The 18,767-nt window shown below is 46.7% G+C and overlaps 1 protein-coding gene across 3 annotated transcripts in view; it reads left to right on the forward strand.

Annotated features, from left to right (window-relative positions):
• LOC138513947 (hyaluronidase-like) overlaps positions 1 to 18,767 on the forward strand; it is a 214,097-nt gene that overhangs the window by 180,317 nt on the left and 15,013 nt on the right. For all 3 annotated transcript variants that reach the window (XM_069629115.1, XM_069629114.1, XM_069629116.1), the window contains exon 2: positions 17,677 to 18,647. In XM_069629115.1, coding sequence (XP_069485216.1) covers positions 17,712 to 18,647 — 936 coding nt within the window. In that variant the 5' untranslated portion in view covers positions 17,677 to 17,711. The remainder of the gene's footprint in view (positions 1 to 17,676; positions 18,648 to 18,767) is intronic.

An 18,767-nucleotide genomic window follows, 5' to 3' on the forward strand; every position in this document is an offset into this window, starting at 1 on the left:
CTGACGGGACATCAGAGGGAAAAGGGTGCCAAATCTTCCAAAGTGTCTCCGGCGGTTTCACAAGTCTGTTCTTCATGCAGTAGCCTTGGCTCCTTCTGTAGTTCAGTGAAAACTCAAGTGATCGACCTGGAATGGATACAGAACTCCTTCTCTTATCCAAGATTAGTTTTGTGCCAGAATCGAGGACTTCCAGTCGATGGTCTGCTCTCTTGCAGGCATCCCAGTCGTGGACCAATCACAGTCCACGGTGGTCTCAGTAATTCAGGCCCTCCAGACATCATGGTACCAGGAGTCTGGATTGGGACCAGACAGTCCCAACCCGCTTCATGGGCACAAACACGTGACAGGCGGAAGCCCGCGAAAGAGATGGGTTTTCACGGCAGGATGCATGCCCAAGTAAGGAAAGCCTGGGTTACTCGACTTGGGTGAAGGCAGGGACAAAATGGCCATGGGACAGAACAAAAAACGTCGTGGCTCGCGATTTTCAGACCTGGCCACAGTCTTGAACCAAACCCGGTAAACGCGATGTGATTCGGTAAAAAGAAGTAAAACATAAAAAGTAACTGCTGCCACCAGTTTGTCCCAGGCACGCTCTTACAATCACCAAAGAATCCTTTGGGGTTGTCTATGGCCATAAAACAAAAAGGGACCCCAGCGCACGGTACTGGAAGGTACATTGTGCACTGGTAAAAGTTACCAAGAAATGGCAACGTAGTCAAAGACTAAGGGAAACATAGTTTCCCAGTACTGCCAGTCTGAAGGGTGTGTCAGTTTCCCCATAACAAGTGAGCTGAAGGCTGGGCTCCAATGGAAAAAGTCAGGATAGGAAAGCCAAACAAAAGCAAAAAGTTGGGGGGGGGTCCTTAAATGGAGGGAAAATTGCACATAAATGAAATCTTTCCTAACACTCCTCAGTCTTCAACCCCACCTCCTTGACTCTCTGATCAAGTTCTGTGGACTCCCTTCCTACTCCTCTGCGACCAACACAAAAATTATTGTTTGATTAGACAACCGTTCTTCCTTGATCGTTTCCACCTGCATGGCAGCCATGCACACTTGGATCATTCCAACTGGTTTACGTTGAAAGGCAAGAAACAAAAACTTTGGCACCCTGAACCCACAGATTTTCCCTAGGAACTAGGGATAATATACACGTGGTAAAGAACACTTTCTTTTAAATGTAAAGAAAATAATTCAAAATTGTAAGTACATTCATGCACCTGTGGAATTGTGGAATCTTTGAAACAGTCAGCCCATTGCTAATTTCACATAAAGTGTATTACTTATTTGCAGTTATCAACAAAAAACAGGTTTTCAATCAAGTACAAAACGACAAATGAATAACAGAAGACATTTGTATTTACACGTAACACTTAATAAAACCTAATAAAATCATATATGACATTTAAAGAGACAAAATATTCAATTAGAGTAGCATGGAGTAGTTAACAAAAAGACGGCTGAAAAACGTCACTTTTTTGGTTGGTTTGTCTCCCTTTGTTAGAGAGGGAATGCACAGACATGGGTCCCTTGCTCGCTGTGTCATAGGGAACCAAGCTGCACCTCACTGATGAGGCCCAACACGGCCGAAACATGTCTGGGGCTGCTTGTGTTTCCGTGCAGAGGGGACCTGGCCTAGCAGTTTGGACAGGGCTGCTCCCATTGGTGGCAGTATCTGACTGATTTGCATATGGCTGGAGCTCTTTTGCAATGACACAAAACGATGTTGTGGAAGGTTGCCCAGAGCAGTGGCAGTGGTTCAGATTAATTTAAAAACCATGACTTTTTTGCTAGTAGTAGTTAATACAAGGGCATAGTGTGTACGTGTCAGGGTTCATGCTCTGGCGTCCATTTTACAGACATGCACTTCCTGATGTTTTTTTTCAGGATCTTGCTGCATCCATGGGGGAGGGGGAGTCCCTCACCAACTAATTTTGCTAACATCTCCCTAGATCCTACCCTACCCTGCCTCTCCTCGCCTACCCTCTTACCACCAAATCCCCTCGAGCTTTCCTGTCACCCACCGTTTGTTTTTTTGCTAAAGCAAAAATACAATTGCTACCAGGTTGTCTCTTGAAGCAACATTAACGTTTCTTTTACTTACGGGCACCAAATACGTTACATTAGTTCAATACATTATTTCCATCGGTAGTTTCACTGCCAGCGATCCCATGGGAAGGAGGAGCCGGGCCAGTATCGGGGGATAATGTGTGCATTCGATGGGACAAAGCAAACGAGGAATTATTGCCTAGGAATGTTGATGGGAAACTACATGCTGGAGTTCTAGTAGACTAACATTACTGTACAGGAGGAAGGAGAAGGAGGAACTTCACACTGGCAGCGTCCAGTAAAACTGGTCGTGCCCCTGTAGAAAACACACACAGACATACTGGCGTAACACATGTCCTGGGAGGGGGCCCCACTTGGAGTTTTAAAAAAAAAAGAAAAAAAAATTGTTTTCAAATTTTTTTTTCTTTTTCTTTTTGAATTCACTCTGCATTTTAAAGAAATACTTTATGTAACAGAAATCATTTCTTTATGAAGGCAGAGTGAATACAAAAAGAAACTTTCTTTTTGAAGTCCGAGTCTAACCCCACCCCATGACATGAAGAACCTAGGCTGGAGGCCTCCATGTCATGGGGAGGGGGGAAGCCCTATGACTTCAAAAATAAATAGTTTATTTTTGAAGTCACTATGCCTTCATAAAGAAATTATTTCCGTTATGGTTCAGTCCTTAACGGAACTAATTTCTTAATAAAGTCAGAGTGACTTCAAAAAGAAACAATTTATTTTTGAAGTATTATGGCTCCCCTCAACCTCATGACATGTGCGTGTGTGAGTGTATGGTGAAACAGTGCACACAAATGTATGGGTGGCTGGGTATGCGTGATGCTTGTATGGTGAAAGGATGCACACTTATATGTATGGATGGCTGCCTGGGTGTGCCTGTATGGTGAAAGTGTGCACACTTAAATGTATAGGTGACTGTCTGTGTGAGTGTATGGTGAAAGGGTGCACACTTAAATGTATAGATGGCTGCCTGTGTGGGTGTAATGGTGAAAGGGTGCACACAAATGTATGGGTGGCTGGGTGTGCGTGTACAGTGAAAGGATGCACAATTAAATGTATGGGTGGCTGCTTGGGTGTGCCTGTATGGTGAACGAGTGCACACTTAAATGTATGGATGGCTGGGTGTGCGTGTGTATATAGGGTTAATGGTGCGTGTGCTTGTTTTCATGGGCGCAACAAAACCTACATTTCAGGGGGGTTAGCCCTTCAAATATTGGGAGAGGCGCTAACTTCACGTGTGGTGGGGAGGAGCAAACGTATTTGTGTGGGTGCATCTAACTTCTTTATGCATTTTAGTGAGACTATTCAATGTTACAAGCAGTTAACTCTCTCCTTTACATCTGAAAGCACCCACTTACGAACTGCTGTGAGAATGACTGGTCTCCTGTTCCCGCTCTACCCTTCCAATCACTCCACTGGCATGTAATTACTAAACCCACATCACAATTTCAATTGCTTAAAAAATGTGGCATTTGAATGCAGGTACTAAAAGTGAAATGCTGTACATTAGTAATTGCTGGGCCGGTCTCTTGTTAGCAGAGAAACACAGGTACCGTTTAACATCTGTGTCCTTTTCTGTCTGGCAACTGCTCTGTAGTTCAGCCAGGTCAAGTCAACATAGCCCACAATTTCAGGGGGGGGGGAGTGCTGAAGCCCAGTCAGCTCAATGGTGTTGCACCACTACTTGTGTTTAATGCCTTGATTACTTATAGGTAATCTTCATTACTCCTAGCCCTATTTTTCCTCATCCCAGTACCTGTGTATGAGGCAGTACTTGTGTATGAGGCATTGTGCCTCATACACAAGTACTGGGATGAGGTAGAGGTAAATGAAGGTAATGCCTGATGAGGAAAGGAGGCTCATACGTAAGCACTGGGACAGGAAGAGGGATGTGGAGGTAATTCTCGGCCAATGAGCTGATTTTGGAGGTTGTGGTAGGGGTTGGGAGAGAGAGGGGATGTGTGTGGGGGGGGGGTTGGGATTGTGCAATAAATCCTAATGATCGTCCATGTCCGTGCTAGGCATTCATGATATGTGTTATTGGTGGCCAGAGAGGCATTTTGGTGCAGCCAGTCTAGTCCTTCCTCAGTTTGGTATGACTTTTTTTAACTGGGCATTTCTGATAAAGCAGTCCTGCTAAGTGTAATTACCTGACTAGACTGGCATTTGGGTTCTGCCAGTCTAGCCGTTTCATACTGTGGCACTGTATATTTTTCTGGGCATCTATGATAAAATTATATGATATGTCAAGAGATAAGGGAAGGAAAACAGAGGGAGGACAAGACAAATGATCTTACTAAGCCTTGTGTCATTCAGATCATGCAAGTGCGAGAACGAGAAGTGCAAGGGGAAAGGGAGGGGGGGAAGTGCAAGGGAGAGGGGAGGGGAAAATAGGGCAGCAATGCTCTGAGTAAGTGCAGCCAGGGCAGCGCGGGTCTGGGTAGTGCAAGGAGAACCAGTGACTGGAGGTTTACAGTTACAGCCCCTAACTGCGTGGTAGGCCCGGAGGCAGTGCAAGGTTGACTGATCAAGAAAGAGCCTGGACTCAGTGAGACTGAGAGTAGCCAAGCACCCAGTTGGTACAGCAGACAGGTAGATCAGCACGGGAGGGACAGAGAGAAAGCAGAAGAGAAGAGGAATGTTTTGAGCTGCTTCTGGAACTTCAGGTGGTCCGGCTCAAGTTTGGGAGGGGCAGAGAGGCCATTCCAGAGGGAGGAACCTGCAGGGGAGAGGGATCTACCCCCCCCCACTCTCTTTTTGGAAAAGCATCTAACCTTTAGGGCTCGAGAAAGAAGGTATTTTAAAAGAGAGCGTTGGATGTAGTGCGGATCTCAGCCCCAGAAAGCCTTGTAGACAATGCAAAGGGCCTTGAACTTGATCCTTACAGCGACCGGGAGCCAGTGGAGAGATTTCATGGCTGGAGAGATACCCTCCTTGGGCTTGATAGGTCTTGCTGTCCTGTTCTGGATTAGTTGCAGAGGGCGGAGAGTAGAGGAAGAGAGATTCAGAAAGTGACTGGTGCAGTAGTCCAGGCTAGAGAGAGCCAGGGCTCTGGAGACAGTGAGCTTCTGGGGGAAAGTGAGAAAGGGAAGAGTCCCTTTGAGGAGGTGCAGCTGGTAGTGGGACTTCTTGGTGACGTCCAAGATGTGAGGAGAGAAAGAGAGTGGAGTTGAAGATGAGAGAGAGAGAGAGAGAGAGAGAGAGAGAGAGAGAGAGAGAGAGAGAGAGAGAGAGAGAGATATATATATATATATATATATATATATATATATATATATAGCTGAGGGGAGCCTGAAGGAAAGCTGAGTGTCATCCGCATGACACTGAAAGTTAGCAGAGAAAGTAGAGATCAGGTGGGCCAAAGGGGCCAAGTAGAGGTTGAAAAACCAGGGTGAGAGGATAGAGCCCTGGGGAACGCCACAGGTAATGAGAGGTGGTGGAGTTAAAGGGGCCAAGTTGGACCTGGGAGGGGCGGTCCAAGAGGAAGGAGGTCAGCCACTCCACGGCCTGATCCATGATGCCCAGGTTCTCACGGAGTCGATTGATCAGGATGGCGGGTTTAACAGTGTCGACAGCAGAGGAAAGTCCAAAGAGGATAAGGACAGAAGGAATGCTGGAATCAAGGTTACAGATCAGATCTTCACAGGTGTTCAGGAGAGCAGTTTCTATGCCTCTGGCAGCTCTTAAGCCAGACTGATTGTCCTGGAGACAACCAACAGATTCAGTGTGGAGAGTAAGCTGGGAGATGGCCAGCTTTTCCAAGAGTTTGGGAGAGGAGAAAGTTCCAGTGGCAAAAGAATGATTACAGAAATCGGCCAAGGCTGGAGCAAGGGTGTCAATGTGGTCCTTGATGGTTCTGGAGGAGCAGGCGAGCACCTGTTTTGACGACACTTTCATAGATGCGACTTGTCTAGAAACCTTGTCAGGTGTTAGAGAGAAAGAGGAGAAAGGAGGAGGAGAGGGAGAGATGGCCAAAGGGGGCCGAGAAAGGAAGAGGGAGAGGAAGAAGTGATAGTGGGCAGGATGTCCTGAGTTTTAGCAGAGAAGCGAGAGGCCAAAGCCGTACAGAGGGCCTGTTGAGGGAACAGGAGAGGTAGAGACCGCAACAGGATTGGCCAGTTCCTTGCCGATTTTAAAGAGTTGGGCTGTGTTGTTAGATGCCGCAGAGACGCAGGCTTCAATGTGTGCTCTCTTCTTGATGAATCTTATTGATTCGACTGGCATTTTGGTGCAACCAGTCTCGGTATGTCTAAATGTGGCCTGGCATGCTTTACTGTAATGTTATTATGTGTCTACACTGGTCTGGATTGTGCAGCCAGTTGGACATGTTTTCATTGTGGCATGGCATTTTTAATAGCAAAGCATTAATGTCCATGTGCACTGTTGCTGTTGCATGTATTGGATTGGTGTTGCCCTACAAAACAATAGCAAACCCTGTGGTTTGTTAGCCAATTTATCTCAGAAAGTGTGCATTATATTGCATTAAAATACATATTTATATCTTTTTCCTAGTGCAGTGTGCGGCATACCCCTTCTGCAGCATGTGTGTGCGTATTGCGCAAGCGTGGTAATCTAGGCTGGCCCAGAAAGTGGCGCGACCCGTGATTTGTTGCCGAGTTGGGGGGGCCCTCAGTATGGCTCGCAGGGTGGCCCCCAGATCTAGTGTTACGCCACTGCAGACACACACACAGTGCTACGGGCCTGAGGCATGAACATAGCAGTTCTAGAGGAGGTGTACACCAAACAGCACTGGAGCAAAGAAAAACACTTGGTGTCCTATAACACTGACATTGCAGCAGTAGGAGAAAGCTCATCCTGGAGGGGCCCCAGATCTGTGTTGCAATAAAGATGGATGAGCATACGCTGCTGTAATCCAGCAGCACTATCACAATCCTGCACATTCTATTGGAGTCCACCAAAAGGGTGCTCACGGCTGCAACTAAGCTAGACCACTTGATGCTGCACATGCAAAGATATGACATGCCCGAGCTCCTTATATTCAAAACAGATGCGGTAGGCAGGTGAGGGAAGGGGGATAGGTGGGCACAGAAAACAACATGGCAGAGGAAATGAGCCAGGTGTAGATATGGAACTATTCCAAATCAGGTGTCTACATTGTTTTTTGAATGTCAATCCTTAATGTAGTCCTAGAAGCCCCACCTCCCACAAACTCCCTTCCCACTTCCAGCAACCTGGGATGTCATTTCACCAAAATGCCATGGGTAGTGCAAGTGACATCACACGACCCTTGACCGCTGATGACATCACAGGAGGTGATGTCGTTTGACCATGACCCCAAAGTGACATCACGGGAAGCGATGGAACACAACCTTTCACCCCTTGAGAAAACAGGATGTGGCCTCACATAGCATTGTCCTAAGTACACTACGAAAAATAAGGTTACAATATCATTGTAATGTGATATACATTATATACATGAATGGATAACCATATGTATCATTAATATCAGTGTATATAGGCTCATATTACCAAATTACTGTGCATGCAAGCAGACGTCCAAGGCCAAATGATAATGATGTGTTATTATATAGCACTCACGCTTAAGTGCTTTATATAGAACAAATATACACACAATATTCCCCAACCTGTGTTGGTACTCATTTATCAACCTCAGAAGGATGAAAGGCTGAGTTTGGCTTTGCTGGGATTTGAACCTGCCGATCTCACACACACACACACACACACACACACACACATCGCAGCAGCGAGCACTCAACCCACCAAGCTTACCGACTATAGTAAAATGAGCAATAACATGTCTGAATGTTCTAAAAGTCAGAAAGCAAATCACACTCTGTAGTGGATACCATTAAGCTGGTAACTGAGATTTACCAGTAGGCCAGTGCATCTGCAGGTCTGGTGCAAAGTTGGTCAAACCTGCATGAATCTACTTTTCAGGCTTCAGAAGTTGGCAAAATACAAACCATTGGGGGGCTCATAACTGTGTATTAAAGAAGTCAGAATAGAGCAGAGAAAGCAGCGCACTCACATAGCATCCCGTACTCTGGGCACTCATTACCTCATACATGCAAACAAACATCCTGAACAGCATGCCATGGAGATAGGATAGATAGACACATTGCAACAAAGAATTAATTGTGGCACAGTCAAATCAAGGGAAACTTTATGTGTTATGGTCAGACATTTCTACACTGTATACAAGTGTTTAGGTACAAGCATTTCGTCAAGTGACAGGACACCGAGATGGAATGTCTTGTGATGATCGTAACAGAGACAACGGGAGATAAAGAAGCTGGGACCCATGTATGATTGTTTTTCTATCGCCGAGTGTAAAATTGTTACTAAAAGGATAGTGAAAACTCTAGGCATCGTACTCGATCAGCACTTAAATATGAAGGTGCATGTTAGTAGTTTGGTTTCATCATCAGCCTACTACGTAAAACTGTTATCCCACCTCTGGCCATATATCACCAAGATTAATACGGAAACCATTGCCAGGGCCATCGTAGGGCCTAAGATTGATTATTGCTGTAGTCTCCTGATCGGCATTTTGAAATCTGAATGCAACCGCCTACAGGTGATCCAAAACAGTGCTGTTTGAGTGGTTAAATGCCTGGAGAGATCACGTTTTGGAGGCCAGAAGGAGTTTGCATTGGCTCCCAGTGGATTCCAGACTAATGTATCGCCTGCTGCGGGTCACTCATAAATGCTGTGCAGGACGGATGCCAGTCTATTTGCAGAAATTGATTATTGAGAAATCCAGTGTTAGACTTCTTAGATCTAACAATTTGCGGCAATTGAAATTTCCCACATGTAACGCCAGCAAAGTTATGAAAGGAGCCTTTGTAAAATCTGCGCCAAGTGCATGGAATGCCCTTCCGTTTGATTTAAGAGATACAAAATCAACAGAAGTTTTTAGGAAAGAATTTAAAACATTCTTATTCTCCTAGTCTCCTCTGCCAGTTTCTACAACTTTCTCCCGAGCAGTTTTCTTTCTAGGCTGATGCTATAAGATCTGTCCCACATGTTTGTCTTTTTCTTGTTTTGATTGTGTGCCCTTAAGCCTACGGGTCCCTGGTTGCGCGTTACAAATGACAAAGTAAAGTAAAGTAAAAAAACATGCTATAATTGCAACTTGCGAAAAGCAAAATACATAGTCCGAAATGAATGCTTATTCTACTCTAAATGCTTTTTGGAAGTTTTTGTCTGCATTGTGAATTTGAGGTGTTTAAGAACAGACTAAATCAGTGACTCCTCCCCTGAAGTGTGCCTGAAATGAACCTTCAATGAATCTAGCAATTATTGTATGGAATTCCAGAAAGTCAAAGTATTTGTTATTCCTATTCATTCTTATTTGAGGTCACTGCTCCAAGTGTTACACTTTTGGAACCGCATATTTTTTTTTTAAGACGCTTAAACAAGAATGGCAGCCACTCCAGAAACAAAGAGCCACATGGTGCTGGCCACAGCCTGGGTGCTTCAATTTAAAAAAAAAAATGTGTGTGTCCTTGTGTGTGTGTATATGTATATGTATATGTATATGTATATATATTTCTGAGGCTTGTGGAATCTGCTTAGATCACATGCTGTGCATAGGCCGACAACTAGTGGAAGCTGCGGAGTATTACAGTTTGTTTTTCGAAACTCGAAAATGGGCGTCGACACAGGCGTGCCAGTAATACTATCCCTAGTGTGACGTCCACTGTACCCAAGATCCCTCACGCGTCTAGGATCCTCAGATTGTTTTTTTCCGCCATACTGGTCTGAAGCATCTTGCGGAGTCCCCTGGCCTTAGCCATACTTTTGCTTATTATTGAAGTTTAAAATTATTTATTAACATCCTTCCCCACCCCAACGTCGACCCTCGACACTCGACGACGGCTGGAGAAGACATCGACCGTCGGCTGCTGCACGACGGATCTGGGCCTCGGAAGGCCGCTGGCCTCGGCCCGGGCCTAGTAGGCCGCTGGCCTCGGCCCTGCAAGTAGGGAGAGTGGGGGGTGGTACATACTCTTCACTCTTGGTATATAGGTACACCGTTAGGTACACCTTATATATTTCCTACACTTACCAGCCCGCTGCCTCAAGGTGCGTATGGAGGGTACCCCTTTCCAATTCTGCCCCAAGTGCAACCGCAAATACCCTTGGGTTGATAGGCACGCCACGTGCAATCTCTGCTTGCCGAGGGACCACCCCGAAGCGAACTGCAGAGCGTGTAGTAGGTTTAAGCCTAAGACACTTAAGGACCGTTCGACAAAGCGTTGGGCCCACCACGCCAGGCAGGCGGCCATGGCAGCGGAGGGCGCCTTCAGCGATGGCAGCGACGCCGTACTTTCGGACGGCGAGGGCATTACGGCGTCGAAAGACTGCCGAGCGCAGGTCCCCGACCTCGGAAGGTTGTCCGGCAGGGCGGCTATGGGGAAGATCCCCGGCGACGCAAGCGCTACACACCCTACACACACTAAGCACACTAAGTCCAACCGAATCTCGATGACGTCGACTTCTCGGAAAGAGGCACAGATAGAACGGTCCGACTCGGTGTCCTCTGGGCGCTCTCGATCGAGATCGCCTCATGACGCAAGGCAATCATCCACTCTTGCTAAGAGTGCCTCGCTCCCTAGATTAACGGAAGTTCGATCGTCGGAAGACGAAGACGACTTCCACCCCCAGGCCGCGCTCCAGGAGACCGAGGCCGCAGTTATCACCAGCGAGGCCCCACGCTCGAAACACACAAATACCTCCCCAGACCCTCGACGACAGCCGTCGACAGTCTCTGGGGCCTCCAAGGGGCAGGGAAAACATTTTTCCACGCATGGGGAGGGGGGGAAACAGCGGAAAGCACAGCCTTCCACTCCTCTAAGACCATCCTTCCACCCTAAGCAGACAGACAAACACAAATCTACTGGGACATCAACATCCAGCAAGGGTACCCTTGAGTCCCCTAAGTTGCCTACTAAAGTCACTACTAAAGTCATACCCTGTTCCAAAGAATGGTCCAGTGAAGACATAGACAGGGTCATGTCAAGGATGTCTTCCTTAGCTGATTTTTATGAAAAAAACCCAGAACATTTCCTTTTGTATGACCCTCAAGGGGCCACACCCTCAGGCTCCTCTGATCCTATCCCCCTAAGTAAAAAGGCCCGGTTCGAAAGACCTGAACCCTTCGAGGTGCAGCCTTACTCTACTCCATACTCTACTCCACACCAGGAGTTTGAAATTATGGAGGAACAAACCGGGACTGAATACTATGCGGATGATGAGGACCTAGAGGAGATAGAAGATGAGCAGGAAATTTACAGAGTAGATTCCCCGGTAGAGAGCGAAGCCCCAGTTACCGACTCGCCAGTCGATAACCAGCCCCTCCTTAATGAAGTTCTCGTTCGCGCAGCAGAACATTTTCACATCGACACCCACGGTGTACAGGAGGAAAGGGACTTCGCAGAAGAGTTGGTGGGAGAGGAGGCCGGTCGCTCAGACCATCCCTATCCTTAAATCCATCCAACGTAGTATAGATCCATCCCTGGTGAATCCTAACCTCACCAGAGCCGTCAACCCCAGAGTCGAAAAACTTTTTCGGGCAGCCCAGTCTGACCCTCTTTATATAAGAGGACATCTCAAACCAGACTCCCTAGTGGTTACCAACACTCGGAAGAGGGCTGGGACACCCTTATCGTCATCAGAAGCTCCTCCCGACAAGGAGAGCAAAAAACTGTACGGGTTTGGCAGGAAGGTAGCCTCAACGTCCGCCTACCAAGCAAGGATTGAAAACTCCACCACCCTGTTGGCAAGTTACAACTGCCATCAATGGGAAGAGGTTGCAGCGCTCATAGCCTCTGCTCCTGAACCGTTAAAGGGCCAGTTGGCTCGGATCTCGGCAGAAGGGAGAGCCGTGTCTGGTTGCATATTAAAAGCAACTTTCGCCGCCGCGGACAACGCAGGAAGATTGATAGCATAAGGTACTGTTATCAAGAGACATGCGTGGTTACGGCAGTCGGGGTTCAAAACAGAAACCCAGGCTTCATTAATAGACAAGCCGGTGGAACCCGATCTATTGTTTGGGAAAGCGGTCGAAGACGCACTTAAGAATGCCAAGGACGAATACGAGACTCTCAAATCCCTTGGCCAGTTTACCAACAAACCCCCTAACCAGAGGGGGAACAGTAATTTTCGTCGCCCACGCGGCCAAAATTCACAAAGAGGCAACTATGCCCAAGGACAGGGTACACAATGGAACAACAACCAGCAGTCTACCCAAAGTTACGGCAGGGGTAACAAGAGAGGTCGTGGAAGAGGCAGAGGCAGCCCCAACAAGGGAGGTGGCACGCCTCCACCAAAGCAGTGACGCTCAGTTCAGGGTCCCTTCTCACGCAACCCCAGTAGAGGGACGCATTTCCAACTTCACCCAGGCTTGGGAAGGGATCACCTCAGACAGATGGGTGCTGTCAACAGTGTCCACAGGATATTGTATAGAATTACTGCAGCGTCCCCGGAACCACCCTCCACGACAAAGAATACACTCCTTAGAACATCAGAAGATCCTTCTCGAGGAGATCGCCATTCTGCTAGAAAAGGACGCGATAGAACTCGTCCCAGGACACCAGGTAAACAAGGGTATCTATTCAACTTACTTCCTTGTGCCAAAGAAAGATTTGACAATGCGCCCAGTATTGGACTTACGGCCTGCCAACAAGTATGTCAAGCCCCAAAAATTCCGTATGACCACGCTACAAGAGGTAATCCCCCTCCTAAAAAAGGGGGATTACATGGCAACCTTGGATATGAAAGATGCTTATTTTCATATTTCCATGCTCCCAGCGCACAGAAAATACTTGCGCTTCAAGGTGGACAGTCGCCACTACCAATTCAAGGTACTGCCCTTCGGGATAGCTTCAGCACCAAGGGTGTTCACCAAGGTACTGGCGGTGGCAGCTGCACACCTACGCAGGGAGGCAATCCCAGTGTACCCTCATCTGGACGACTGGCTCATAACGGGGGAAACCCCAGGAATTTGCAGGTCAAACATTCAGAGGACTATCGACCTCCTCCACGAATTAGGCTTCTCTATCAACGAGAAGAAGTCAAGTCTGGTGCCAAGCACTTCAAAACAGTTCCTAGGAGCAATCCTAGATACTCAAAAAGGGTTGACCTTCCCTTCGGAAGAGAGAATTCGGAATATACTACTGCAAATTCCACATTATCAGTCAGGTCAACAAATAACGGTACGCAAAGCAATGCGGTTACTGGGCATGATGGCGTCTTGCATTTACCTGGACCCCCACGCGCGTCTGCGCATGCGTCCCATGCAGGAATGGTTGGCGAAACAGTGGTCTCAGGCAAGTGGTCAGTGGGACGATCTAGTGGTCGTTTCGCCAACACTCGTACAGAGCTTACACTGGTGGACAAGAGAGAATCTCGCAAGGGGAAAACCCTTTTACGATCCAGAAGTACAGGCAGTGGTGACTACAGATGCATGCCTGACTGGGTGGGGAGCTCACCATCTCCACCACACAGCTCAGGGTCTCTGGTCTCACTCAGTAGCCAAGAACCACATCAATCTGCTAGAGCTTCTGGCAGTATTCCGAGCGCTTCGGGCGTTCGAGCCCCATCTGCTAAACTTGTCGGTGCAGATCCAGACGGACAGCACGACAGCCATGTTCTATCTGAACAAACAAGGAGGGACTCGTTCGCCAAATCTGTCCAAGCTTGCCCAGAAAATCTGGATATGGGCACTCAGACGGAACATCTTCCTGTCATCACAACATGTTCCAGGGGAGCTCAATTCCCTAGCGGATGCCCTAAGCAGAGACTCCCTCCCAGAAGAACACGAATGGGTCCTTCACAGAGATATCGTAGAAGATCTCTTCTCTCGGTGGGGTTTCCCCACTATAGACCTATTCGCCACAAGCGAAAACAAACAATGCCCAGGATTTGCATCCAGGTTCCCCCAGCCAGACTCCCAAGGGAACGCCCTGTGGATGAACTGGTCAGGGATGTTTGCGTACGCTTTTCCACCAACCCCTCTCATCAGGAAGGTGGTGTACAAGATGAACAAGGAATCGTTGACGCTCATCCTAGTTGCTCCCATGTGGGCGAGACAACCATGGTTTCCACACCTACGCAGGATGGCGGTGTGCGAGCCCATCAAACTCCCAGCCTGGTACAACCTACTGTCCCAGCAGCAAGGTCAAACAGTGCACCAGGAACCCAACTCAATGAACCTGGCAGCATGGCTCCTGAGGTCATAGAGTTTGGCCATCTCAATTTACCACAGAGGTGTATGGACATCCTAAAAGAATCCAGGAAACCAAACACAAGGCACTGTTACTTTGACAAGTGGAAGAGATTCGTTATTTGGTGCCAGAATAAACAAATCAACCCAGTTGATTGCACTCCTTCCAACGTTGTAACATACATGCTCCACCTGCTGGACGCAGGTTTGGTTTTTAACTCTCTGAAAGTACACCTGGCAGCCCTCTCGGCTTACACCACATCCCATAACAAAGTATCGTGGTGGAAAGTACCAGTAGTTAAAGCCTTCATGGAAGGAGTAAAGAGACTTCACCCTCCAATTTCGAACCCACCGCCAGGATGGGACCTCAATGTGGTGCTAGCTAAGCTCATGGGCCCCCATGCATAAAAGTAGTCTCAAACACCTGACTTATAAAACGGCCTTCTTAGTAGCCATTACCTCTATAAGAAGGGTCAGTGAAATTCAGGCTCTGTCAGTGCAGGATCCTTTCTTTACTATCCACAAAGACAAACTGGTTTTACGCACACACCCTAGGTTCTCACCTAAATTTATATCTAAGTTCCATGTAAACCAGTCCATCGAGCTTCCGGCTTTCTTCCAGAACCCGCAAAGCTCAGCTGAGGTGAAACTACACACCCTTGATGTGCGTAGGGCGGTCGTCTACTATGTAAATAAAACCAGACCGCTAAGGAAAACAGATCAACTGTTTGTCTCCGTAGCTACAGGCAGAGAAGGGGATTGCGTCTCTAAAGGCGCGATCTCGAAGTGGATTATCAACTGTATACAGCTGTGTTACTCTCTTTCTGAAAAAACTCTGCCTTTTACGCCAAGGGCCCATTCTACTAGAGGCATTGGGGCCACTCTGGCTTTCATTGCAAATGTTCCCCTGGACACCATTTGCAAAGCAGCTACTTGGAGCTCTAGTCACACTTTTACTCAGCATTACTGCATTGACACTCATTCCAAGACAGATACACAAGTGGGACAAGCGGTTCTAAGACACCTGTTTGCTCATGACCCTTCTCACATCCCACCTCCTTCTTCTGGTACTGCTCGCTAATCTATGCACAGCATGTGATCTAAGCAGATTCCACAAGCCTCAGAAGGGATACATTACTCACCGTAATCGTATTTCTGATGCTTGTATCTGCTTAGATTCACATGCGACCCACCCTTCCTCCCCTCCAAGAGAAGGCGCATGATTGCTTGTAGTCTTACCTCTGTCTATCTGCTTGGATTATCTGTTCTCACGCTACTCCTCATGCTTCCTCATGTCAGAAAAAATACAATCTGAGGATCCTAGACGCGTGAGGGATCTTGGGTACAATGGACGTCACACTAGGGATAGTATTACTGGCACGCCTGTGTCGACGCCCATTTTCGAGTTTCGAAAAACAAACTGTAATACTCCGCAGCTTCCACTAGATGTCGGCCTATGCACAGCATGTGAATCTAAGCAGATACAAGCATCAGAAATACGATTACGGTGAGTAATGTATCCCATATATATATATTTCTTTTTTTAGGGGTAGCCAGGGACACAGGGGTAGCGAGGAAGACCTCAGGGGTCGCACTGGTGACCCATGTGAACCCAAATGACATCCCTGCCACCAACCCATGCTAACTAACCCTTCTCCCTGATCCCAATTTATGGGTACTTACGAAATTGGAGGTTTGATCCATTTTATAAGGAGGGGAGATTTTGTTCATTTTTGTTGAAACATTTTGCCATAAATGCATTGGGGCAGGATGCATAATGGGCAGTTTGTATATGTTTAGTGGTAAAAAACCAGTGGCAATGACACATATTAGCCTATTAAATCTTCACTCATTCGGTTTTAGGGAGGCTTTTATCATTGCACCCTTTTAATCACCTACATCGTATAGCACTACACGGCAGTACATCAGAGTTAAAATATAAACATACTAAGACAAGTGAAATAAAAGTCAGAATCAAGGTTCACTTAACATCATAAAAGCAATAGCATATTTGCAGAGCACACCTTATTACCCCATAGGTACAGGACCCGCTTCGATGAGCTCTTCCAAATGGATGTGATGCACTGAAAGAATTAAGCAACCTGTTCATTATCATGCAGGAGTGTTTGACATTGGGTCTCCCGGGCAGTAGGCTACACAAGAACCATTGGCAATGGGGACAGCAAGATTGCAACCGATAACTATAAGCATCTCGCCCCTTAAATGTAGCTAGAAGCGCATAACATCCGACCACTGTAAAAGGAGGCGATGGCACTAACCAATATTGCAAGATTAACAAAGCATGCTATCTTTAAGGCACCAGTAGTATTGTGTATATCAGGTGACTTGACTTCTGCCTAAAATCAAATTTAAGCATCTCTCCTTAGCCACAGACTGAGTTGTCTTGTGGATTTCCCATTGGCGCCTTCATTGTGTAACTAATTTGCACTGTTAATCAGCCTCCCAAATGCATGAGTATGTGAAGCATCCAGAATCATGGCATTTCCACTAGCACATTTAAATATATTATTATCTAAAGTTGTGTGATCCTGCAAATATTACAGACATTCACCAACGGGGAATTACTACTTATCCCTCAGTTGTGCAAAGTATACAGTACACTGAGGAGCCACTAAGGCTCACCTACTAATTCCACAAAAAGCTGTGATTTTCTGTACCGTTCATGCCCCTCCTGAGTGTTCAAATCTCCTGAGAATTACTGGGGATTGGGGTATGTAGACATGCGACCAGGCCAATATGCTGTGACAAGAAACATTGTTTATTGCATATATACATATATAATATATGCTTTTTTAAAAATGTGTGGACATTGTAATTGCATTCTTTTTCTATTCTTTTGAGCAATTTACAACTATTTTTCTAAATATGTTGTGCCCTAGAGACTTATTCGAGTAAATCGTTTAAAATACTTTACTTACTGATTGGCAAAATATGTCAATCAGGTGATAAAGGCCTGAACAGAATCTGTGTTTCAGCTCTTTCATCATAATATTTCCCAATCGGAAACAACCCTCCTTTGTGAGCATTGCTTTTGACTACTCTGCATGAACGGCTCTGCAGCACTATCGAGCTCTGCCACTTTACTTACTGGCATGTGGCAAATGGACTTCCATCCAGTTTCTAAGACTCTACCCAAGCTGCCAAGAATGCCTCAGCTTGTCCTGACCCCGAGCACCGTCCACTTAGGCTAGAGAACATTCCAGTCACCTTCTTGAAGAGGCACTCCACGTACCTCAGAGCAAGTCAGCCCCTTCCTTGTGAAATCATGCTCTTTATTATTTATTTTAGTTTCCGGTGACCTAATGTGTGAGGCAAGCTTACAGTTTGGGAGTACATGAAGAATTTCTGATTATATTTTCTTGTTTCTCTCACAGAAAATCATCCAACGGTGCCTGAGGAGAAATTGTGCATGATGCATGCTGCGTCTGGCAAAATAGGCTTCAAAATCTGGTTCCTTTTAATGCTCTTTACTCTGGCAGTTGGGCATCAGTTCAAACAGGCCCAGTCGCCCATCTTGCCCCACAGACCATTCATTGTGGTCTGGAATGCACCCACCGAGCAATGCCGACTGCGCTACAAAATTGACCTGGACCTCAGTGTGTTCGACATTGTGGCAAATACCAATGAGACCTTGAGTGGTTCCAACGTCACCATATTTTACCATACGCATTTGGGGCACTACCCCTATTTCACTGATGATGGGCACTCTGTCAATGGTGGCGTGCCACAAAATGAAAGCCTGGTGAAGCACCTGAACAAAGCCAAGTCTGATATTGACACCTACGTACCTTTCAAAAACTTTCAAGGATTAGGGGTCATTGATTGGGAGAACTGGAGACCCCAGTGGGATAGGAACTGGGGTACTAAGGCCATTTACAGGAACAAGTCCATAGAGTTGGTCCAGAAACACCACCCTCATTGGTCAGAGGCCAAAATAAGGCAAGCAGCCAAAGAAGAGTTTGAAAATGCCGGCAAGGCCTTCATGAATAATACTGTCTTACTGGCCCAGCACATGAGGCCGAATGGACTGTGGGGCTACTATCTCTTTCCAGACTGCTACAACTACGACTACAAGGAAAAGCCTCACACTTACACGGGGAAATGTCCTGACATTGAATCGTCACGCAATGACCTCCTCCTCTGGCTCTGGAAGGCCAGCAATGCACTATTCCCTTCCATATACCTCGATTACATTCTGAAGTCTAGCCCGAATGCGCTGAAGTTCGTCCACCATCGAGTGAACGAAGCGATGCGAGTGGCATCCATGGCTCGAAGGGACTACACAATACCTGTGTTTGTCTATTCAAGACCATTTTACTCCTATACATTTCACATACTATCAGAGGTAAGCAAAGCATTACACTCACCAAGGGGAATGCGCTCTGGGGCAATATGCTTCTAGAAACTGTTAATTGTTTTAGTACTCATTTGATTTTTTTAAGCATACTCTTAATATTATTCACTG

Source organism: Ambystoma mexicanum, chromosome 12, assembly GCF_040938575.1.
Source record: "Ambystoma mexicanum isolate Mex_15411 chromosome 12, UKY_AmexF1_1, whole genome shotgun sequence".
NCBI lineage: Eukaryota > Metazoa > Chordata > Amphibia > Caudata > Ambystomatidae > Ambystoma > Ambystoma mexicanum.